At 40.8% G+C, this 23743-nt stretch overlaps 2 protein-coding genes across 3 annotated transcripts; one reads left to right on the top strand and one right to left on the bottom strand.

Moving 5' to 3' along the window:
• The first annotated feature begins 1581 nt into the window (after window positions 1-1581).
• On the top strand, window positions 1582-17795 carry LOC149818099 (subtilisin-like protease SBT2.4). The gene is made up of 9 exons (XM_089986147.1): window positions 1582-1692; window positions 1768-1839; window positions 7255-7319; window positions 7583-7678; window positions 7751-7820; window positions 7992-8153; window positions 16098-16308; window positions 16877-17152; window positions 17431-17795. The coding sequence occupies exons 1-9, from the start codon at window positions 1582-1584 to the stop codon at window positions 17793-17795; spliced, it is 1428 nt and encodes a 475-aa protein (XP_089842273.1).
• A 463-nt stretch (window positions 17796-18258) lies between these two features.
• LOC149818098 (putative methyltransferase At1g29790) lies at window positions 18259-20822 on the bottom strand. Of its 2 annotated transcripts, XR_016427312.1 has the most exons (2): window positions 19347-20693; window positions 18259-18361 (listed from the first exon to the last, which is right to left on the bottom strand). XR_016427312.1 is itself a non-coding variant. In XM_089985189.1 (1 exon), the coding sequence occupies exon 1, from the start codon at window positions 20691-20693 to the stop codon at window positions 19410-19412; it is 1284 nt and encodes a 427-aa protein (XP_089841315.1). In that variant the 5' UTR covers window positions 20694-20822; the 3' UTR covers window positions 19019-19409. The 2 variants fall into 2 exon arrangements, 1 of the variants encoding a protein (XP_089841315.1); XM_089985189.1 differs by lacking the exon at window positions 18259-18361 and having other exon boundaries at window positions 19019-20822.
• Window positions 20823-23743: the final 2921 nt, after the last annotated feature.

Here is a 23743-nt window from a genome sequence, read left to right as displayed (position 1 = left end):
TGGCCACATATCTGTAATGCGCCTGAAGTTTTCTAAAACCGATGACTCATTATTGTCTGATTTCACTGCTAAAAGCTTTTCTAAGTTCCGTTGCAAAGAAAAAAAATTTATGAAAATTTTAACTTAGCTTTGTTTTGGAAATTCGGGGTGTTACAGAAATTGGTATTAAAGTCTGTGTCTGAGAAACCTGGTTCAAGATCCGTCATGTTTGCAGTATCGCACTGTAAGTATATTTTTGTTTGAACTTACGGATTTGGGTGCATCTTTGTATAGATGGCAACTCACGACTCGTGTGACTACTGTTATCATTGCAAGATCATGCACGATGAGTGGATATGCCTGTTGGAAGTCCAAGACTGCCAGTATTGTGGTGAAGATGGGCATTCCGCCAACGAATGCCAAAGGAGGTATACCGCCGATATGGGTCGGCAGGGATCACTTGGTCTTAAGGATGAGACATCGCACGTCAGTGGACCACACCATTCAAGTATTGGGATTAGTCATACCCCCATCAACTTCAGATGAACTACCACATCTGGTGGATTTTGACTTGAACTTCCTTGCGGAATTCAATCGCTTGCAAGGCTATCAACAGGCAGCACATACACCTAGCTTGCATAGCCTGAATGAAGGATACAACAACTCCTTCTATAAACTCATTATGATTTCGAATTTCCCGAGTCATAGTGTTATTGTATTAGAGAATGAACCGGTGTCACAAACGCCGAGCCTGAATGGCCAGGGTGAAGGATATAACTCCTATTATCTCATTATGATCTCGGACTCCCCGAGTCATGATGCTATTGTGTGGAAAAGTGGACCAGCATCACTGATCTATCCACAAGATTCGCTCGAGAGTACGAAAGTGTCGCCCGAGCCAATTGCAACTGTGCCTAAGCCAAGGCGATGTCGACAGACCTATTTTGGGTTATTTACGTCAAAAAAGAAACCCAGTTCTTAGGAAACTGGTTATGTTTGGAGTGAGTGGACTCATATGTATGGTTTCTCGCAGCCAATGTCTATCAGTGTAGCGTGATACTTGTATAAAATGGCGATGTATGTGAATGAAATGTATATAAGTAAATAAAGTTTTATTTCCCTATATATATCGAGAAACTAAAATACGTGCTTGTGTGTGAATAGATAAATGACTCCTACGACGAGGATAATCATACCGAGCGAGGAGTCTCATACACAGAGGTTTCTGCTAGAGACACTCAACAACCTGGTAACAGTCATCCGTGAAACGAGGCCAGAACCAGCCACACCTCGCAACGAGAACCTTGGGAGAATAACTTATGAGAAGTTTTTCAAGCTTGATCCACTGGTCTTCGTTGGAAGAGCCGATTCAGAGCTTATAAAAAGCTGGATCGAGAAAACAGAGTGTGCATTCCTAGTATTGGGAGTACCAGAGAATAAAAAGACCAACTTTGGCACATATAGGCTGAAGGACAATGCACGAAAGTGGTGGGATACCAGTAAGATCATCTAGTTCTCACAACTTAAGTTCGTCTTTTGGGGTGACTTTCGGAGAACTTTTATGGATAACTATTTCTCGTTCACTCCAGAAATAAGAAAAAGATGGAGTTCCTAGAACTAGAGCAGAGTGGTATGAGTTTCACCGACTATACTACCAAGTTTCAGAACCTTGAGCGATACTGCTCTAGGTTATTCAATACTGACCAAGAAAAGGTTGATAAATATATAAATATATTAGAGGAAGGGTTACGGTCTCGTGTGATAACCAGTATGCCCTAAACATTTCAGGCTACTGTGGCAGCATCTTCGAAGATTAGCGCAGACTGGAAGCGATTTAAAGGGGTTGTAGGAAAGAGACCGGTAACCAGTAATGGGAACAATGAGAGGACGTTCCCAGATGGCCAGGAATCACGACCACCTTTTTATAAGAGGGATTTTCAGGAAAAGAACTTTACTCTATAGGTTGAGCGACCATTGCAAATGGTAGAAGCCAATCAGGCCTACCAACAGTCTAATTTTTTATGCTTAAGGTGTAGCTCAGATCACCTTGAAGGAGTTTGTCCTTGCAATATGTAGCTCAGATCACCTTGAAGGAGTTTGTCCTTGCAATATGAGAGGTTGCCTATATTGCAGCAAACCAGAGCATCATATAAGAGAATATCGTAAGAAGGCCTCAAATCTGCAAGAGAGAAATATGGGATCTGGAGGACCCTCTCAACAAACACAACAACAATGATTGTCACTACCCAGGGTAGAGTAGAAACCTGTGGCAGGTCGTGTCTATACGGTGACAACCGAACAACTCATGAATAATGATTGTATCAAAGAGTCTGAATACCTTAATAGATAGAGTTGTGTTGGGTAAAAAGTAATCAGAAGACAAGATCCAATGAATGCACAAGACAAGAGACTTATGACCTTGTGTACGGTCATCTGGATCGATATGTATCCTTGCTCTTCAAAGTAATTTTGGATTTGTCAAATTAAATTTAAAGTGCTTATGCCCAAATTAAAAGTGATTGACCCTATAAGTGGGTAATTGAGTTTGCGTAAATAGATCGCTAAAAGTCACTTAATAAAATAAATCATGAAGGAATTGTTTTCAAGAAGAGAGTCTTGTGAGGTTTTACATATTCAAGATTAGATAGTTTAGCCAGGGCGAGTCTGTGAGGATGTACAGCTCTATGTGAGTGTACATGTTTCAAAACCAGTAGCTTGACTAGTATAAATTTGTGAGGGTGTATTGATCTAATATCAGGTAAGTCTGGCGAAGGCGAACCTCTGAGAAAGTACATTTTCAAGACCAGGTAATCTGACAGGGAACTTTTTCCAATATGATTAAATTCTAGTAAGAATAATCTGTGTGTATGAAATAGTTACACAGAATGGCTATGATTGATAGCTGGTTGAAAGAATATGGATTTATCGGAGCTACCGTTGTTGTAGCGTAAATTGAACTCAAATATGAGTAGTATACCTGCATCGATCATGAATCATGATATAAGGTGGTTGGAATAAAAGCGATGTCAAAATGGGTGAATAACATTATGAATTCAGAATACGGGGGGAATATTCTGAGTCATTCAACACGAAGACGTTGATATTTTGAGAAGATATGACGGTGGAAGAAAGACCTATTGAAATCGTGGACCGTCGAGAACAAGTGTTGAAATCGAAGGTCATTCCACTTGTTAAAGTGATGGCAACACCATGGTGTTGATGATTGCACTTGAGAGCCTGAATCCAATATGGGGATAAGTATCCTGAGCTATTCACTCAGTACTCTTAGCAGAATTTCGTGAACGAAATTCTTTTAAGGGGGTAATGATGTAAGATCTGTAATTTTTCAGACAACTTCTGAATAAAATTCACGAGGCATTTCCAGGTGAAAATAACATTTATACTCGAAATGCGAAATGAATCAATTTCTATGAACCAGTTATACATAGGATATTCATATCCTCGCGAATATATGTTCAAACCATCAAGGAGTCATAACTTCCTCCCTGAATAAAAGCAAGAGATTTGTACGAGCCAACTTTTTTAGTTACGTCAATACGAAGAGAAATGTTGGTGGAACCCAAAATTTTTGCGAGACCCATAGAAATGTTTGTGGAACCCACAAAAATATTCCTCAAAAAATATTTGGTGGGACCCATAAAATAACCCATAAAATATCCCATAAAATTTCTATGTGGGCCCCACACCAAAAAGGAACCTCTTGGAAAAATCTAGAAAAGGCAAGAAGGGGAAAGAAGGCTCTGAATTTTTCTAGTTTTTTCTAATAAAATCTAGAAGAAGTGGGATTACTTGGGGGCCAAGTAATCTTGGCTATAAATAGTCATGCCCCCCTCTCTCTAAAACAATAAAAATCGTCCCCCCCTCCCCTTTTCTCTCTCTAGAACCTCTCCCAGTGAGCCTAGCCTGCTTGACTTGGTCTGAGCTTGCCTGATCTGGTCCTATCCTGCATGATCTGGTCCTAGCTCTACTGACATGGTCCAAACCCAGTTGACTTGACTTGAACCTAGTTGGGTTTGAAGTCAAAGTTAAAGTCAAAGTCCTTTTTGGTCTCAAATCTTGGTTGATTTTCTGAACCCAAACCCAGCCAGCTTGGGCTAAGTCTGAACTGCTGAACCCAGTTGACTTAGATCAAACTCAGTTTGGTTCAAACCACTTGGGTTGAGCAGCTTGACATGTTCTTCCTCTTTCTCAACTCGGTCGACCTCATCTAACCTAGTATGACCTCTCGAAGGAAGGTTCGAACCTCGTTTGAAGCAATCAGAGCGTTCCAGAGCTGTTTCTTCCGCAATTTGAAGTAAGTTTGCTTCGTTGATCCATCTCTCTCAAGTATTTGCTTGTTTGTATATAGCATATACCTTATGAAGTAGTATCTCATCCTAGTCCTTGGTTGAACCCTCTAGGACACTTCGGTGTTCACGCGTTTGCCTTGTGACTATCATCGGATATATATGTTTGAATATGCAGTATATGTGTTCTTAAAAATAGTATCTCGCCCTAGTCCTTGGTTGAGCCCTCTAGGATACTTCGATGTTCACGCGCTCGTCTTGTAACTATCGTTGGATGTTGATTCTTGTATATATTATCTTGAGATTGTCGTCACGTTATATATCACCAAGTCTCCTACTTAAATGTAATTTATAATTTGTTGTTGCGTCGTATGATGCCAAGGCTTCCTACTTTCTGTAATTTCTGATTATGCATTTTGTCTTGTCGTCGCATCGTATAATGCTAAAGTTTTTCTGCCTTTTGCAAGTATATACGTTGAATATTTTGTTTGGTTTCACCGCTCGAATAATATGTATATGCACTCCTTTACGTTGTTGCATTATAAAGCACAGGCTTCTACTTATACTAAATATAGTGCACGTAAATGAGCATTCAAATGAAGATCAACTCCAAATCGCCAATGTGATTCTCTTGCCGCTCTTCGATCAAGATTTTGCTTGATGAATGAAGCCCCTATTAGAAAGGCTTTACTTTTGCGCAAAACTACTTTTTTATAAGAACCTAAGTCATTTTCACATGCCCTGGATATGGCTAAAGGTTTTATCGAATCTCGATGAATGCAAAGTACGCATAATGGTGTGCATCTATCTCTGAGTTAAGCATAGCAATTTCCCAGCCAAAGAAGGGAGATGCTGCTAAAATGGTTAGAAAGAGACTCAAGCTTTCTCCGTCAAAGAGAGGAAGTGCCGCTGAAATTTTTGAAGAAGCTAAAAAAATAGCTCAGAGAGAATGTAGCATGTTACTCTGTCATACAGAGGAGGTGTTACCCATTTCATTGAATGCTTTCTACAGCGTAGAAAGGATCGTCGCACTCCTGTTGTTGAAGCAGGGAAAGTACTAGCGAAATGGCTGGCAGAAGAGCTGCCAGAGCCAGTTGAATGGCACGACGATGCCAGTTGTTGGAACGATGTCAGAATGACTCATCTCCCTGTTGCCTATAAAAGCACCTTACTCGTAAGGGCCGTTGCATTGGAGTAGTGGTTGCGCCTTGACTAGGCTAAGTGCTCGTTGTAATAATATATGCCGAGCAGCCAATCCAATGAGATCGTGTCATATGTATGCTCATTGAAAGACTAATATACAACTAGACTCGTAAGGGCCGCAGAGTCAGAGTACGTTGTCCACCCGAAAAAGGTGAGATGCTCGTGATGGTTGCAGTGTCTAGAGCAGAGTCAAGCATGTATATGAATAAGACTTAAAGTCGTAAAGACCCCGCGGTTATTGACCATGTTAGGGGCATACTAAATGGGGTTGGGTATATCTCCTCAACAGTTGCCCTATAGGCATGCAATGTTCGACAAGTAATTGGTAAAATTGGCGGACCCCTTCATGATTTTCTCACCGAGGTTGACGGTGATGGTACATCCATCAGTGACGTATGTTAACTTTGAACCTAATAGAGTTTACGATGACCTCAGTCACTCAGAGGCATTAAGGTCATGGTTATCCTTAAACATCTAAGGATTGAACCCAACTACTGCAGTAGCAGGATGCATCTGAATGCCTAGTAGAAACTTCTTCTGGTATGGAACATACCGTCCTACTAGGGGGTAAGGTCAGCAAGCCTCTGGGGTATCTAAAATACCTAAAATAATCAACCTTTAGAACGTCGTGTTGATGCCCAGACAAATACCTCCCTTAAGTAACAGAGGGAGGGGTTAATATCGAAACAATGCATTAGCTTAGGTTCAGTGATGCTTGAATGTATGAGTGAATGGACGTTGTTGTGTCAAGTCCTACATAACCTTATTAAAGGTGCTATGGTCGGTATACCACTGGACTGATTGGGCAAAGACCCATATTGTATCTGCACGATTAAGCGAAGATCAAGAAGCTCGCCCTTAGATTCGTGAGATACGAATGTACCAAGTATGAAGACTTGAGCTCGACATCTCTTTGAGACCCTGAAGAGGTCAACGTTAAGTCATGAAGACTTGATCGGGATGATCTAATCACAGCCCTGAAGTAGCTTACGCTAAGTCATGCAGACTTGAGCGTTTATTCAAATCACAGCCCTAAAGAGGCTTGCGCTAAGTCGTGAAGACTTGAACGAATGTTCAACTCATAGCCCTGAGGAGACTCTTGCGATATACGCCAAGTCGTGGAGACTTGAGCGTCGTTATTGCGAACTGTGACCCTGAGTGGTCATCGCATTTATTTGAGTTGAATGGATGTATGATTGCTTGCTTACCAGACCATCAGTGGTTTTGACCCCGTTTCATGGGGATTTTAGGTGTTGGACCTGCGTTGCGATATGCGGAGAAAGGCGGTATCGAGTTCCAGGGTTTCTCTAGATAGAGTTATACTGCTTCCTTTTATTGAACCAATATTGTTTTTCAAGTAGTGATGTTTGTAATAAACAAGTAGTTTTGATAAATGAAATACCTTGGTGGTCAAGGGGTGCTTGGCCACATATCTGTAATGTGCCCGAAGTTTTCTTAAACCGATGACTCATTATCGTCTGATTTCACTGCTAAAAGTTTTTCTAAGTTCCGCTGCAAAGAAAAAAAATCATGAAAATTTTAACTTAGTTTTGTTTTAGAAATCTGGAGCGTTACGCAAGAAGGAACCAAGAATGCAAACGAGGGAATAGTCAATAGTGGCATCAATCCAACACATCTAAGCTTTGCAAATAATGCATCAAAACCTTGCCAAACATTCCTGGTTTCTCTGGCGCATGCGAAACCAGTCCCCGGTTCCCACAGTTTTCCTGTAATGGGAAGATAATATCTGCTCGTTATTTTTCAGGAGCTGCTGCCTCTAAATGCACCCAAAAATTTCTTGTCACCTTTTGTTGCCAATGGACATGGAAGGCAAGTAAAATCTCATCTGCAATAGAGTATAGAGAACAGTAGTTCTAGTTCAATAAAAATCCAAAATGTATCAGCAAGCCCATGTTCTAACTCACAGTCTGAATTCAGATTCTTGTAGCTCCAAATTCTTGGATTGAACTCCTTCATGTCTTGTCAACGGCTACCTGAACATTTAACTCAGTTGGCCAAGTATGGAGTCTTGATAATGTCTTCTATCTCGCTTGTAGAAAAATAGCTAAACTGTGGAAGTTTATATTTTCCAGTCATGTTGCCTCCATTGCTGCTGGAAACGCTGGTGTCCAAGTCATCGTGGATGGGTTCAACTATGGCAGTGCCAGTGGCATGGCACCCCGTGATCAGTAACATGTGATTGGACACTGGTAACTTTACAATGCTCTTCAGCTACTTAAGACAAATATTTTTCACTTCAGGATCTCTGTGTACAAGGCCGTATATCCAGACATAGCAACCTTGGCAGATGAACTTTCAGCGATCGATAAAGTAAAATTGTGTTCTACATTTGACACTTATGCATGCACACACATACATGCACACAATGCACGTGTATTTGATATCATGTCAAAAGATTTGGATCTACATATTATACTATCTTTTAAATGTCAGACCAACTTTTGACATGCTGTGGCCTGTGGTTGGTGATTAACTGTACAGGCAACCCAAGATGAGGTGGATATCCTGTCACTGTCAGTTGGCCTTGATAAACTACCGAGGGATAGTCCTTTCACAATGTTGAATGTGTTTGATGTCATGCTCCTGTTTGCACTAAGGGCAGGTATTTTTGTTCTTCAAGCAGCAGGAAACAAGGGACCAGAGGCACTGTTATTTATTTCAGTCCTTGGGTGATGGGTGTTGCTGCTTGTGACATTGATCGAACATATACACCATATCTACTGCTTGGCAATTCACTAAGTCTGCCAGGAATTGGCTTGTCTGGCAAGTTCTCTTCATCCTCATCTACTTTTCTTTTTATATCAATAGAAGGTTTGGAAATTCTGCTTGTACCAATAAAATCTTTTTCAGAGTGGGCCATGGTCTCATACAAAGTCCTCAACAGACCTGGACCAAGTCTAGACTTAAATTCGTTGGAATTCACTAGCTCTGTATAGAATTGTACAACTTATACTATTGGAGCCTCAGGCCAAACTGGGAGTTCGTGTTGGCTTGAGTAACAATTAGGCTCAGCTAGGTCAACAATCTATTAGTGACTCAAGCCGATGTCCTTGCCCTTATATTCTTTTCTTTGTAGGACATAACGGATTTGAGTCCAACCCATTGTGTGACCCAGTTTGACACCATTAGTGGGCCACACAATAGGGTGTTAGTGGGTGGGAGTTACGTGAATGAGGAGAGGCCACACTTCTTTCCCCCATTATATATAAGGGGGGTAGGCTGCCATGAAAATGATGAGAGATTCATAGCTATTAGCCTACCCCATATACCACATAAGGTTTACGTGGTATAGGGTCTTGCTCACCGTCGACTTTAGGCTTGGGCTCATCGTGGGCATCGACCGTCTGAAGAGAACGCCAAACACTTGCACTCGCACGCCATGCGTCTTCAGGTACGCTTCTATGTTTGATTTTGCAGATATGCCAACAATAGGTCATGGGCCCACCATCATGCATTTTTCTTGTGCGGGCCTACTGGTGTTTGTTGTGACAGTCGTCGTGAGGCGAGGTAAGTTGCAGGTTGACAGCGTTTATAGCTGTGGGGCGACTGTAACAAATTGAGCCTATCGTCGTGGGGCGACGTGGCTCATCTGTATTCAGCAAGCGGTCGCCTGAACTCTGATGACTGTCGCCATGGGGTGATAGTGTTTTCGGGCAGACCCGATCCATTTTTTGTTGTTTGTTTATCGCCGAAATGGTTTTTTGAGAAACCAGTAGACGCCAGCGATTTCGTCGGTGGCACTAGATGCTGGTAGCCGACAGCAGGTCGTCGATTGCAGGCAGCAGCCCATCATCGTGGGGCGATGTGGCTCAGCGATTATCGGTCGATCATCACCGGCATCAAACAGAAGATAAAAAAAAACAAAGGATCGAACAATTTTACCTGTGTCGTCAGGTTGCAGGGTGGTCTGCTAGCGCTGAGGTTATCGCGGGTTGTCGTCGGAGGGGGAGATTGCTTTCGTCGTCCAGCGACATGCTGCATCCGGGGTTATTTTCACCGGATGGCCGACGTCTAGGGTTTTAAAACCCCCTTTTTCCCCCATTCTTTGTGTTCCCTTCAGCCATCGGGCTGTGTTGGGGCGGTGGGTCGTCGCCAGAGATCCGGAAGGCCGGATGAAGGACTTCGTCGTCGGCATTTTTCTGACCTGAAGGAGCCTACAACTGCACGTCGTCGTGGGACGACGTGCGTTGTCGTCAAGCCATGCTGATGTCGTCGCCATCAAAATCTGCAAGGGGATTTGTCAGTGCTAGGGTTATCATCGGAGGTGCGTCGCCGGAGATAGGTGACCGTCGTCGGCTGGGCACCGGCGTCGGTCACCAAACGGCAACGTGGGTCGCCATGGGGTGATGAAGGCAGAGAAATCATTTCGGTTTCTCAGGATCAGTAAACAGAAACCCTTGTGTTTCTGTTTTAATGATGGAACCGGATAGGGTCTGGCATTCTGACCCAGTGATAGGCCCAATCCAAACCCATTTTGGGTGGATCTGGTCTGTCATTTCAATTGGATCAAACCCGAACCCATAATGATTCAGGGTCTGGGTTTGACCCAAGTAGACCGGGTCAAGTTTGGACCGGGTCCGACCCGGGTCCAGTTTGAACGGGGTCGGACCCATGCTTCAGCAGGGTCCGGATCATGTTTGGACTGGATTGGATCTATAACAAAATTCAGGCACTATTTGGACTGAACTAGATCTGTAACTAATACGGTCATTTTTTAGACCAATTCAGAGCCATTTTTTACTGGTTCTTTTCTGTTTTTCATCGATTCTGAGATGCTAAGACCTTGTTTTCATAAATATATGAAGATACAAGGAATTTGGCATTCAGTTATAGGGTTTTATGGACTTTTGTTCATACTTGGTACCGGTTCATAAGGTTTAAAACCGGTTTAGACTCTTTGGTGACCAGTTCGGGGTTGTTTCAGACTGATTCAGGGTATTTTCAGACTGGTTCTTACTTAAGAACCCCGGGTTTTACCCTTATGAACTTGTTTTTGTTATTTTTCATGTTTTATAAGTGTCCATTGTTAAGAAAGCATAACTTATGCATATTAATTTATGTATTTTATGTTTGTTAAGTTATGTGTGATGATTTAAGCATGAATTATGACTAAATTCATGACATTTTATTATCAAAACTAATTTATGCATATAAGTTGAAGCATGAACTTATATTTTGATGATATAAAGAATATTTTGTCATGAATATACATGCATTAAAATGTGTGCATGGGCATGCTCCATAATACGAATATATTTTTGGAAAAAGATCTTGATTGACCGATTCATGTAATCACCAAAGTGATCTTAGTTGTGTTGATTAAAGAATTTTTAGACTGTATTAAGATTCGTTATTATGATTGTGTATAAATTTATGAAACATTGATTCTAGTCAAAGGTAGGTCGTTGTGTTCCAAATTCATGCACGATGTAATAGTAGATGTGTATTTCAGCCATGAAGCATGTTCATACCCAAAGGTATAGTGCTGAATTGCCTCTGGTTACATAATCTGTCAATTTTATCAACTGAAGTCAAGTCTTTGAGAATTGAAGAGACGGAGCGACTATGAGTATTGTTGTTTCCACCAAAGTGAAACGATAATGACTCAACTATGCTTGTCTCAGAAAAGGTGAAAATAAAGGGTCTCACTTTTACCTTTTCATCACGAGTCTCGTCTAAGCAATAATAGTAATGTCTTTCCATTTTCGTTCATTATTGTATTAGGTTCCTTCTTTATCGACGGTTCTAGTAATATCCCCCTTCTAGATGGACCAAATTTCTTTTATTGGAAAGAAATTGTATTATTCACTTTAGGCTATATGGATCTAGATCTGGCCCTTAGAATTAATGAACTTTTCGCTTTTACAGAGTAGAGTACAATTGATCAGAAGGCTGCCTCAAAGAAGTAGGAGCGCTCAAACAGACTTAGCATGTTGTTTTTGCAATCTCGAGTGGCTAAGAATATTCAAGGCGTCATTCATCACTACAAGACAGTAAAAGAATTTTTGTGAGCCATTGAGGCTCAATTCGTCACTTTTAATAAGGCAAAAGGTCAGTACGCTCATGTTCAAATTAGTGTCTATGAAATATTTTGGCGACTGTCACATCTGACAGCATATTTTGGAAATGACGAATATTGTGACTCAACTAAATGACATGATGTTCGTCATCTCTAACTCCTTGGTTCATCTGATATTAACCTTGTTACCTACTGAGTATTGACCCTTCAAAATCTCCTACAATACACATAATGATGAGTGGTCTTTTAATGACCCCTTGGCAAGTGTATTGAAGAAGATGAGAAATTGAAGGGTGCGAGGGTGCTAAGTGCACTTGGCCTCTCATAAGAATAAACAGAGGTCGAGGTCAAAGAAAAACTCTTTCAAGAAGAAGAATCAGAAGAAAGCCGCTGAGGAGAGCTCAAACTCTCAGGCGAAAGCTAAATCCTAGTGAGGAGGCTCTTCTATAAAGTGTTTCTTCTACAAAAAGAAGGGGCATAAGAAAATAAATTGTTTGAAGTATAAGAAGTGGCTCAAAAATAAATGTAATAAGTTATTTGTTTCTCATGAGTGCAATTTAATTCATGTTCCATTGCATAGTTGGTGGATTGATTCTGGTGCCACGGTATATATTGTCAACTCTTTGCAGACATTTTTGAACAAGAGAGAACCAATAGAGCATGAAAGAAGCACCTTCTCAGGAAATAGGATGCGTTCACATGTCAAGAATGTTGGAACCTACAGAATTGTGTTGGAGTCAGGATTTATATTGGATTTGGTCGATATATTCTATGTTTCATCCTATAGTCGAAACCTGATTTCAATTTCAAAACTTGATAAGTTTGGCTTTATATTTAAATTTGAAAATTCCAAGTTTATTATTATGAAAAATTTAATGAATATAGGTTCTGCATATATGTGTGATGGTTTGTATCGATTAAGAACCAATTTTCAAATTCGAGAATCTCACTCCATTGAGAACACAATGATTGGCAATAAACGTAACATAAAGGATGATCAATCATATGTGCTTTGGCATCAAAGGTTAGAACATATCTCAAAAAAGAGAGTCTAAAAACTCGTGAAAGAGGAAATCCTTGGACTCCTTGATTTCACGAATATAGAGTCATGTGTTGACTACATAAAGGCTAAGCAGTCTAACACGTATAAAAAAAATGTCAAACATTGTAATAAAAAGTTAGAGATAGTGCATATGGATGTTTGCGGCCCTTTTTCATCATGTTATATGGGTGAAAAGTATTTTGTCACCTTTATAGACGATTACTCACGGTATATGTATCTCTACTTATTATTTGAAAAATCAGAAGTCTTTCAAGTTTTTAAGGACTTCAAGAAAGAAGTAGAGAAATAAACCGATGAAGTTATTATGGTCGTTTCACTGAGATGGGACAAAAAGAAGGGTCATTAGCATGGTTTCTAAAAGAGAAAGGCATTGTATCTCAGTATATCATGCCTGGTAGTGCTTACCAGAATTGTGTAGCTAAAAGAAAAAATTGTATGCTTGAATAAATGATTCGAGCGATGTTGAATCACTCAAACCTTCCTTTGACCTTGTGGGGTGAAGCTCTTAGGACAACAATGCATATTTTGAATAAGGTTTCTACGAAGGCTATTTAAAAGACTCCTTACGAGTTATAGATAGGTAAGAAACCTTATTTGTCATATATGCGCATATAGGGATATCCAGCTGAAGCTAAGTTGTATAACCCACATATAAAAGTCTTTGATCCTAAGACGACTAGTGGTTTTTTCATTGGTTATCCAGAAAAATCAAAGGGCTTTAGGTTTTATTGTCCATCTCATACACCACAGATAGTGGAAATAGATAAAGCAAGATTTCTTAAAAATGGTTCTATTGGGATGGATGCGTCTCAAAATGTTGATTTTGAGAAATTACAAGATTCAGGTTCCATGCTTGTGAAGCATAAAGGTCCAATTTTTCCTATCATTGTCCCTTTGGATAATATAAGAGAAAGTCTGGTTAATGAGCATCAATCCCAAATAGATCCGGTTGTTAATGAGGATATACAATAACAATAGGATACAAAAGCTCATTTTGAACAACCTGTAACACCTGTATGGAGGTCCACGAGAATCAGGAAATCTGCTATTCATCCAGACTATGTAGTGTATTTGCAAGAGTCTAATGATTTCATAGACATTGATGAAGATTCCTTCACATTTGCAGAAGCCATTGAAAGTAAAAGATCAACACATTGGATCAATGCCATAAAAGAAAAACTTGACTCTATGGCAAAGAACCAAGTGTGGGATCTTGTACCTCGATATGATGGAGTCAAACATGTTGGTTGTAAATGAGTCTATAAGACCAAAACAGATTCTAAAGGTCATGTGGAGAGGTACAAGGCTAGGCTTGTTGCAAAAGATTTCACACAGATAGAGGACATTGATTATAATAAGACTTTTTCTCTTGTCTCAACTAAGAAATCGTTGAGGATAATCATGGCCCTCATAGCTCATTTTGATTTAGAGCTACATCAGATGGATGTGAAAATTGTCTTCCTGGATGGAGATTTGGATGAGGAGGTATACATGCAACAACCTCCTGGTTTCAGTGTAGATGACTCAAATAATTTAGTTTGCAAATTAAAGAAGTCAGTTTATGGACTTAAACAGGCATCTCGCCACTGGTATAAAAAGTTCAATCAGGTAATTATGAACTTTGGATTCATTGAAAACATTATTGATCAGTGCATTTACATAAAGACTAGTGGGAGTAAGTTCATAATTTTGGTTTTATATGTTGATGATATTCTTCTTGTGACTAATTATTTGAGTCTATTACATGAGACAAAAAAAATTCTTTTCTCTTATTTCGATATAAAGGACATGGGTGAAGCCACTTATGTCCTTGGAATTGAGATTCGTCGTGACAGAACTAAGGGTGTCTTTGGCCTTTCTCAGAAATCTTATATCCTTAAGGTTCTTAAAAGATATGAGATGAAAAATTGTTCTCCTAGTTCGACACCTATAGTGAAAGGGGATAAATTGAACTTAAAGGGTTGTCCTTAGGATGATATTGTGAATGCTCATATGGCAGTTGTCCCATATACTTTAGCAGTTGGGAGTTTACAGTACGTGCAGACCTGCACTCGACCTGATATAGTGTTTGTTGTAGGAATGCTTGGTAGATATCAGTCAAATACAGGCATTGTGCACTGAAAGACAACGAAGAAGGTCATGCGTTATTTACAAAGAACAAAAGATTATATGTTGACCTACAAGAAAGCAGACCACCTAGAGGTCATTGGATACTCTAATGCGGACTTAGGAGGGTGTATTGACAGTAGAAAATTCACTATTGGATACATTTTTCTACTAGCGAGTGGTGTTGTCTCATAGAGAAGTGGAAAGCAGTCTACCACTGTTGCTCATACCATGGAGGCAGAATTTATTGCTCTATACAAGACTTCGTCACATGTCATTTGGATAAGAAACTTCATTATAGGTCTTGGTATTATGAGCTCTATTGAGAGACCACTAAAGATCTTTTGTGATAATGAAGCAGTCGTGTTCTTTTCAAATAACAACAAGAGCTCAACCTCGTGTCAATACATGGAGTTAAAATACTTTATTGTTAAAGAAATGACTGAAAATCATCTGGTATGTATTGATACAATTGAGACGAAGGAAATGACTGTGGATCTTCTTACTAAAGGGCTAGCGCCGGGATTGTATTCTCAACATGTAAAGGGGATGGGTCTTTTTTATTTCTTCTGATGTATGAAAATACATCAGAAGATCACATTTGTGTATATAAAATTTGATTCTTTATATTTTTGTATATTATTGATTTTGCATAAAGGATCTCGCATATAGGTTAGAGAGAATAGCATAATAACAATATTAAAGAACCAATAAAATACGTAAAAGACCAACTTATTCATAAAGGTAATTTCAACATGCTAAAACAATGAAAGTGAATTATAGTGTAGTACGTGAAAATATGACATTTGATAAAAGAGTGTTCATCTCCATGACTCATATGATTCATTCTTGTGATAAAAGGTAGCATGTGAACCCTCATAAAGAATTAAATCGAGATAACGGTATAAACCTCGATTTAGTGCACTTTTGATGTCAATGAGTCAAGTGAGAGAATGTTGGACATAATAGATTTGAGTACAACCCATTAGGTGACCTGATTTGACAACATTAGTAGGCCACATAACGGGATGTTAGTGGATGGGAGTTATGTGAATGTGGAGAGACCACATTCACGTAACTGCTTCTTCCCCCCATTATATATAAGGGGGGTAGGCTGCCATAAAAATGATGAGAGATTCATAGCCTTTAGCCTACCCCCATATACCACATAAAGTTTGCGTGGTACAAGGTCCTGCTCACCGTCGACCTTAGGCTTGGGCTCATCGTGGGTGTCGACCTGAGGAGAATGCCAAACACCCGCGCTCGCATGCCATGACGTCTTCAGGTACGCTTCTGTGTTTGATTTTGCAGATACGCCAACATTCTTCTCCTTCCACAATAACAGAAGTAGACCCCACAATCTAAATGTAACCTGACTTACGAACTGTCTATGCTGCAGCCTCTAATTTTGGAGAATATAAGCTTTGTTTTGGCAAACGATGCAGCAGTCTCACCTAACGTTAATGTTGAGGAATGTCAGAATCCAGATGCATTTGTGGCACAAGTGGTGCAAGGGAGTATCTTGATCTGTTCCTTCTCCGCTGGTTTCTTCCAAAAGAATTCCACCATCTACGCTGTTCTCAAAACAGCCAAAAAGCTGGGTGCCATGGGTTTTATTTTGACTGCCAACTCACTCTAAGGAGATCTTATTGCTGATCCTGTTCCTTTATCAATTCCCGGCATCATGATCCCTAGAGTTTCTCATGTGCAGGTATAAGAACTGCTTCTCTTTTGTATTGTTGTGCTCTCGTAAATATTTTATTTATAAGATAAACCATATGCTTTGCTTAGATACTTATGAAGTACTATGCGGAGCAAACATATGGAGGCAAAACAGGGGTTGTGCTGAGATATGGTGGAGAGCATCAATCATAGAAGGAAAGGAAGCATCATTTCGAGAGAAAGAAGCTCCCATTGTAAGCAGGTTTTCATCTAAAGGACCCGGAGTCATTGATGTAAAACAAAACCCATCAGACATCCTGAAACCAGAAATACTTGCTCCAGGACGTGCCATATGGGCAGCATGGAGCCCAACTAGCATGGTGGATCCTATTCTTGAGGGTTAAGTATTGATTCCGGATCATCATTATCATGGTCAATTGCCACAGTAATTTCTTCCACCAGCTGTAGTTCCATCTTTTTAATTTTTTGAGCTAGTGTTTTGCAATTTGTTAACAGGATACAGTTTTACACCACTGTTTGGTACTAGCATGGCAGCTCCACATGTAGCAGGAACTGCAGCATTAGTTAAACAGCTGCATCCGTCTTGGACTCCAGCCATGGTGGCATCTGCACTTGTAACCAATGCAACCAAATATGACAAGGGTAATCCAATAATGGCAGAAAGTTCCTACAGCAATACAAGTAACCTTTATCTTGCTATTCCTTTTGATTATGGAGCTGGTCTCATAAACGCAGCCGCTGCTATGGATCCAGGCCTTGTCTTCAAGTCTGGTAACTTTTTCGTTTTCCCAATTAAAATAATATTAACATATTTCCTGCATCTTCGAACAATAGCATTGATGCAGGACATGATAGCTCACTGAAGAATAATTTTGGAACTTAGGCTAAGCAATTTGAGTTAAGCAAACCTGGTACATCTGCATATAGGCTTGTCTGATGGACATGCCCCTTAAAATGGCATATCTCAACATCCAGCTTCGCAGAGTATTGTATCAGGTTTCAAACTTGAATTCTGTTTAAGTCTCTGATTTAAATCATTCATTTTCCAGAGTTTGAAGATTACATAAGCTTCTTATGCTCACTGCCCAACGTGGATTGCCGAGTAGTTACAGATGCCACTGGCATGAAATGCAGCAATCCATCTTATCTCAACCTCCCGTCTCTGAAAGAAATCACGAATGTTGCATCAAAGACGGAAACTTACTTGTGTGCTGCATTGCCACCAAGAGGAGTGGAAGTTCAAATGCTTCCATCTTTCTTCACAATAGCTCCACAGGAAACCCAAGATTTGGAAATCAAGCTCAATGTGACTCAAGCACTTAATGTTTTCAGCTTTGGTGAGATTGTCCTAGTAGGAAGCCTTAATCATATTGTGACACTTCCATTAATAGTACTCACTGTCTCTGGATCCTAAGATTAGGAGCATGTTAGATGTATAAGTATGCACATCCACAGTGTATGAGGAGTTGAGGACTGATGGTTCAAAAATTCTATGACCCATCAGAGGAATGATGTGCCCAAAATGTATTGGAAAATAACTATTACATGCTATATTCACACTCTATAGTGCCAGCCACTTGGTAATAAGATGTAAAGTTTCTTGTCTTGCCCTTGACCTTCAGTAAGATTGAAGAGATATGCAATTCTCTATACTAAACCTAAAACAGAGGAATACTATAACATGATAGAGTCCACCTTGCACTTTGTTCATTAGATGATGTAGCAATTTCAATACTGAGAAAATGAACTAATTAATTTCTTCATGACTGACAGCCTTACATGTGTTCCAAAACACTATCAACGGAATGCGATTTGTCAATTCCAAATGATGCAAGCTTTGGTCACCTTAACGATCTTCAAGTGTAGTTTCCCGAGTTTCTAACAGTTCATTATTGACAGCTTATTTGCGGTGTTCCAGTAGTTCAACAACAACCTTACAAGGCTGAGACTATCAAATTGAAGCAGCATAAGTTCAACACCCTAAACAAGAAAAATCAGGTTAATTCCATGCATGTATTTCTACATCAGAAAAGGCAGACACTTAAATTGTGTGAAATGTCTAAGTTGCACAAGTGAAATATATTTTCAATCAATCCACAAAGCTTTGTCTTAAAACTTGCCAACATTTATGACTTTTATTAGTTACAAGACATAGCCCCTAAAATATGTTGGTCTTCAATGAATATACAAAATCGTGGATCCACGGACAAGGCTTGGATTTAGTAATTTTGCATTGCAAGAAGGATACAACGTGACCAATGAGTAGAATAAGGTATATGGATTTGCTGCTTAATTATGATTCAAAAGCAAGAGACTAACAAATAGGACAAATCATTCAAGATCTTAATCAGTATAATGTACTGGACATGGACTATTGTCCAGGAGGGATTCCTTATTTTGAGGAATGGAATTGCTCTATAAGTTTTTTTTTTTTTTAAAGTTTAATAAGCAAAACCACTTTAAGAGAGAGAAAGAGAGCCTAACGTCCAAAAAAATCAAAACTGCATGCGACAGATTTGATTACGAAATTATACTGCAATCATGGTTTATCATCATATATCCAGCCCACCGTCATTCTCCTCCCACATCGACCATAAAGCAGCGAAAGAAAAGAACAGTAAATTCAGGCAAGAAGAGATAAAGCAAAAAAAAAAAATACATTTCCTTCAAGATCAAGAGAGATTCTAGAGTTAGAACCCAACCAACAGGTCCAACCAATTTTCAGTACACAAACTCTTAGCATTACAGGTGTCTAGTCTACAATAGCAACTGTTCATCAACATATGGTGCTACCCCCTCCTCTATTTCTTTGCAGATAAGGGGTAATCTAATTGTTTGGAGTGCAGAAAGAGAGCAGAACTTATACTTATTTCACACAGACACATCAAAGCAAAAAGAAGAAGAGAAAAAATGGCACTCTCATGTTCCCATAACAAGTGGAACTCGAATAACAGCAGTATCATACCTTCAACTCAGAGCCATCTCATCCCACTGAGAGCAAAAGAAGGAAAGCAAATTTCAGAACCAGTTATGCTCTCACTGGCTTCTGAAGAACAGCAGACAGATGGACCTCCGTCCGCCCGTTCACCGCAGCGTCTCCCTTCGGCCCGACGACCCATTTCAGCTTCTTGTACCCAAATTTCTCAATCAAACCAACATAAGTCTTCTTCAGTTCTTCCTCTGGACAGTAGAACTTGTCCAACCAAAGCAAACCCCCCGCCCTCAACACCCTATCAATATCAAACATCAAGAACTCCATCGACTCCACAGGAACCCAATCACTGAGAACGTGCATTGTGTGCACCAGATCGAACGTGCCATCGAAGAAAGGGAACCTCTGCCCCAACGTCAAGTACAACGGGAACAGCCCCCTCGCGGCGACGAATTCGCTGAACGGCCCATTGAGATTCAATGTGGAGGTGATCACGGTGACGTTCCTCTCGGCCATCCTGGCGGCGAAAGTCCCCGACCCGCCGCCGATATCGAGCCCGATCCTCACGCCACCATTGCCCAGCTTCAAGACGTCGTCGACCACGAAATCGTTCCGGTCCCCCGCCTTCACCCACCTCTGTTTCTCCTCCCCATTAACAATATCGAAGCAATCTACGCAGTCATCCGAGGGCTTCCTCTGATTCTTCCTGGAATTCAAGCACTGGAAGCTCTTGCACTTATAGCGAGTCCAACTGACGACCTTATCAGCGACAGGTTTCCACAGTGAAGCAGGGAAGGGGAGGAGGAGGCCGACTTTCGGGGCCGCCGACGGGCGCGAAACGCACCGCCGGCGCGGCAACGGCTCGCAGCCTCTCAGCATGAGCTTCTGAGCGAGGTCCCAATCGTCGGGGCACTGCTGACCCACCTTGTAATTCATGTACCTGGAGACCAAATCCAGGGAATTAGAGCAAGGGTGGCCGACGGAGGCCACCATCTCCGTGATACCCATCTTGGAATCCTTGCCGAGGGGGAGGGTCTGGGGCTGGAGGAAGAGCTTGAGCTCGGAGGGGACGTTGGGGGCGGAGAAATCAAGAGACTCGTAGCCGGTGAGCTCCTTCTCCATCTGGGCGAGCTTCCTTTGGGCGGCGTCGATCTCCCTGAGGATGAGGGAGACGTGCTCGGAGATGACGGTGATGTTCTTGTGGTGGGGGTGGAGGGTCGGGTGATGCAGGTGTAAGGGGGCGGAGGTGAAGGCGTAAAGGGCGAACAGGTTGGTGGCGAGGACGGAGAGGAGCATGACGATGTTGAGGGCGGAGGAACAGAGGGCCGACCTCTTGAACTTGGCGGTCCCGTCTCCTATCTTCAGTGAAACAGATCCCATTGTTGTTGTTGCAGAAGGAGGAAAGGAAAGAGGAAGAAGAGGAAGCACTGCAGAGCAAAGGGAAGGCAAGAAAGGAGGAGCTCTTATTTTTACTGCACTAAAGCTTTTGATCTCTTCACGAGTAGCAGTAGATCTGGAGAGAGAGAGAGAGAGAGAGTTGCTGGGGTTAAAGACATTTGGTTTGGGACGAGGGCACGCCGTTTTGAAATCCAATTGTATTTGGAGACACGACATGACACGATAGCATGTAGACGCGCCAGGTGACACGTTATGGGTGTTATGGATATTACTTTATTATCGTTGATGACATTTTATAATAAAAAAAAATTTATTGTTTTAGATGAATCATAATAAAATATTTTAATTAGAAGATCAATTAAATAACTAAAAATCCCGTATCTGGCGTGACATATTTTTCAAAAAACTTGGGATTTTGTCTCATGCCTGTATCGAGTCATGACTCGTCTCGTGTCTCTGTGACATAGTTCAGGAAGTGTTTTGGATGTACTCATTGGGATAAATCCGTGGGGGGTGTTTCCGGGTGTGCTATATCTCATGTCTCTTAGCTTGGGGTCATAAAATATCAAAAAATATATTTTTTTATTAATTAAAAATTAAAAATCCTAAACCTTCTCTAACTGGCATGTCCAACTAGAGTCACGTGTCTGGTTACATAAAGTTCAAGTAAGCTCTCCCTTTTGGCAATGTTGGGTGACTAAGTTTGTGAGAGGATATCAGGTGATCTTCACCGTTCATTGAGTCATCCACCGGACCCCATAATCTTTGTGGACGGTGAAGATGCCAAATCACTTTTGATTTGACAGAATACGCTCTCGGCATATGGAATTGTCATATTTTATCAAGGCCCTACTTGGGGAGCGGTCCTGTCATCTATGAGTAGAGAAAGCCAAGGAAAGTACACGTAGTTTGACGAACCAGGTTGATTTTTTTGACTTCTTGGGCAAAGATTTAAGGGCCTGTTTGGAATCTGGGCGCTGGGATGGGCGTTTATGCCTTGGTGGTCCTGTTTGGAATCTCGTGCAGGGATCGGCGTTTATGCATTTGGGATGTGAAAAGTGAGGCCTTTTCTCCTTTGTAATTTACACTAAATCATGGAGCCAAATCCAGGATTTGGCAGCTGCCACTTCTTCAAATGCACAAAATCCACCCGGTTCTGCTGGATGGCTAGGATAGGATTGAATGTATGATGGATTTCAAATGATGGGATCCGTGTTTCCTTTTCAAGACTTTCAGGCGGTTCGCAAACATCACCCGGATCGCTCAGTTCGTCCTACTTTGGCTGTTCATATGGAGGTGTTGGTTAATTACAGTGTGGTGGTGGTGGGTAGTTTGGAACGAGAGAAACAACCGAATTTTTAGAAGTTCTTCATCTTCTTTTCAGTCCCTCCTTGGGCGGACGTTTTATCAAATGGCTTCTATTAAATGGGATACCTTCAACCCTGAATGCTTAAAACCTTTATTTTCAGCTTGTATTGATCTCTTTACCCAGCTGAGGGCCAATGCCTCATCGGCTAGATGCTCATGTAATGAGATGAAGTGACTTCAATTAATTAATAATTTGATTTTACCTTCTCCCAAAAAAAAAATAAAGTGTTACAAGCTTATTTCAAAAGACAAATTTGATGTTCTATCTGGAGGGGTAGTGTTTAAGTGTGGTAATTGTCATGATGTTTTCAGTTTAAGGTAAAAGACTGCTATAGACCCAAAATTTAGAATATTAAGATTCAAATTTAAGATCTTGAGTTGGATATTAGACTTTTACCCATATTAAAACACGTGTTTGGACATGATTGGGTTTGCTATTACATCTAAATAATGATTTGTACATAGGTTTAGACCTAGGGCTCCAATATGCTGCTCATGTTTCGGCTTGTATTGTATTTTAACTCATTAAAAACGGACCTAAGCTTAAACTTATGTTTGAAATAAAGCATAGGTATGAACTTAGGTTTGATATGCGAACCAAAATTTAACTCAAATGCAATTCCATATCTACCTAGGAATATATATATATATATATATATATATATATTTGGATCTACCAGTGTTATTAAAAATGTGCCTCAAGGCACAAAAAACGCACCTCGCTTCAAGGCGAGGGCCTTTGTGCCTTGAGACGCAGGCTTGAAACGCAAATGCATAGAGGTGAATGCCTCATAGGCCTTGAGGAATACGCCTCGAGGTGAAGCGCGGCTCACAGTGAGGCACACGCGCCTCATATTTTTGGTCAAATGAGGGTCAAAGCCCTCATTTGACCATAATTAAAATCTTGCCTCCGACCCTAATGAGGGTCGGGGGCCCTAATTAGTCTCTTGCAGCCCCTCCCTCTCTCGTCTCTCAAAATCTCTCCCTCTCTCTCTCTCTCTCACAGTCTCTCCCCGGCGTCTCTCGCAATCCCTCTCTATCGTCTCTCACAGTCTCTCCCTTCTCGGCCTCCTTCTTCTCATCGGAAGCAGCCACGACGCCGGAAGCAGCCAGACCCCAGGTAACCCTGATCCCCTTCATTCTTTTTCCTTCGTGTCTACCTCCCTCTCTCCAGCAGGCAAGGGCATGACCCCTGCCGTGCGATTTATTCTGGCGGGCAGGGCCCTTGGCTTTTGCCGATTGTGGTCCCTGTCAGGTAGAGGCCCTGGCTGATTGTTATTTTTTAATCACTACCATCTCTTGTTCAACTGTGTTAAACTAAATTGCTAAGACTTAAAACTGCCTTCTACTTCCACGATGCAAAAGCAATTCTAGTTGTTTGACTCAATATTTCGCACTTGTTATTAATGAAGCATACCAATATTGTCTTATCTCACAGGGTATTAGAACTCATAATGTTTTAGAAAGATTGAGCATTAGGCTACTCTTTTTTTCAATCCATAAATGGTAAGATGGTTATGTTGCCTATCAAACTTTGAGATGTTTTTAGGGTTTCACTGTTGCCAAACATATTAAAATGTCTGCTCACTTTTATAACAAACTAAAGATTTTTGAAAGTAGGTTATTAATATACTTGCTATGAGGAAAAAATTGTTGTTGATATC

This window comes from Nuphar pumila, chromosome 13 (genome assembly GCF_984573655.1).
Source record: "Nuphar pumila chromosome 13, dmNupPumi1.hap1.1, whole genome shotgun sequence".
NCBI lineage: Eukaryota > Viridiplantae > Streptophyta > Magnoliopsida > Nymphaeales > Nymphaeaceae > Nuphar > Nuphar pumila.
This window is presented reverse-complemented; position numbering and strand designations above follow the sequence as displayed.

What these genes read in the sequence shown, in the direction of transcription:
- LOC149818099 (XM_089986147.1), top strand. Translation starts at nt 1,582, where the DNA reads ATGGAGTTCCTAGAACTAGAGCAGAGTGGTATGAGTTTCACCGACTAT. An exon ending in CAGGAAACAAGGGACCAGAG is followed by an intron (nt 8,154 to 16,097) that starts GCACTGTTATTT and finishes TCTATGCTGCAG; the next exon opens with CCTCTAATTTTGGAGAATAT. An exon ending in AGGCCTTGTCTTCAAGTCTG is followed by an intron (nt 17,153 to 17,430) that starts GTAACTTTTTCG and finishes TTCATTTTCCAG; the next exon opens with AGTTTGAAGATTACATAAGC.
- LOC149818098 (XM_089985189.1), bottom strand. Translation starts at nt 20,693, where the DNA reads ATGGGATCTGTTTCACTGAAGATAGGAGACGGGACCGCCAAGTTCAAG.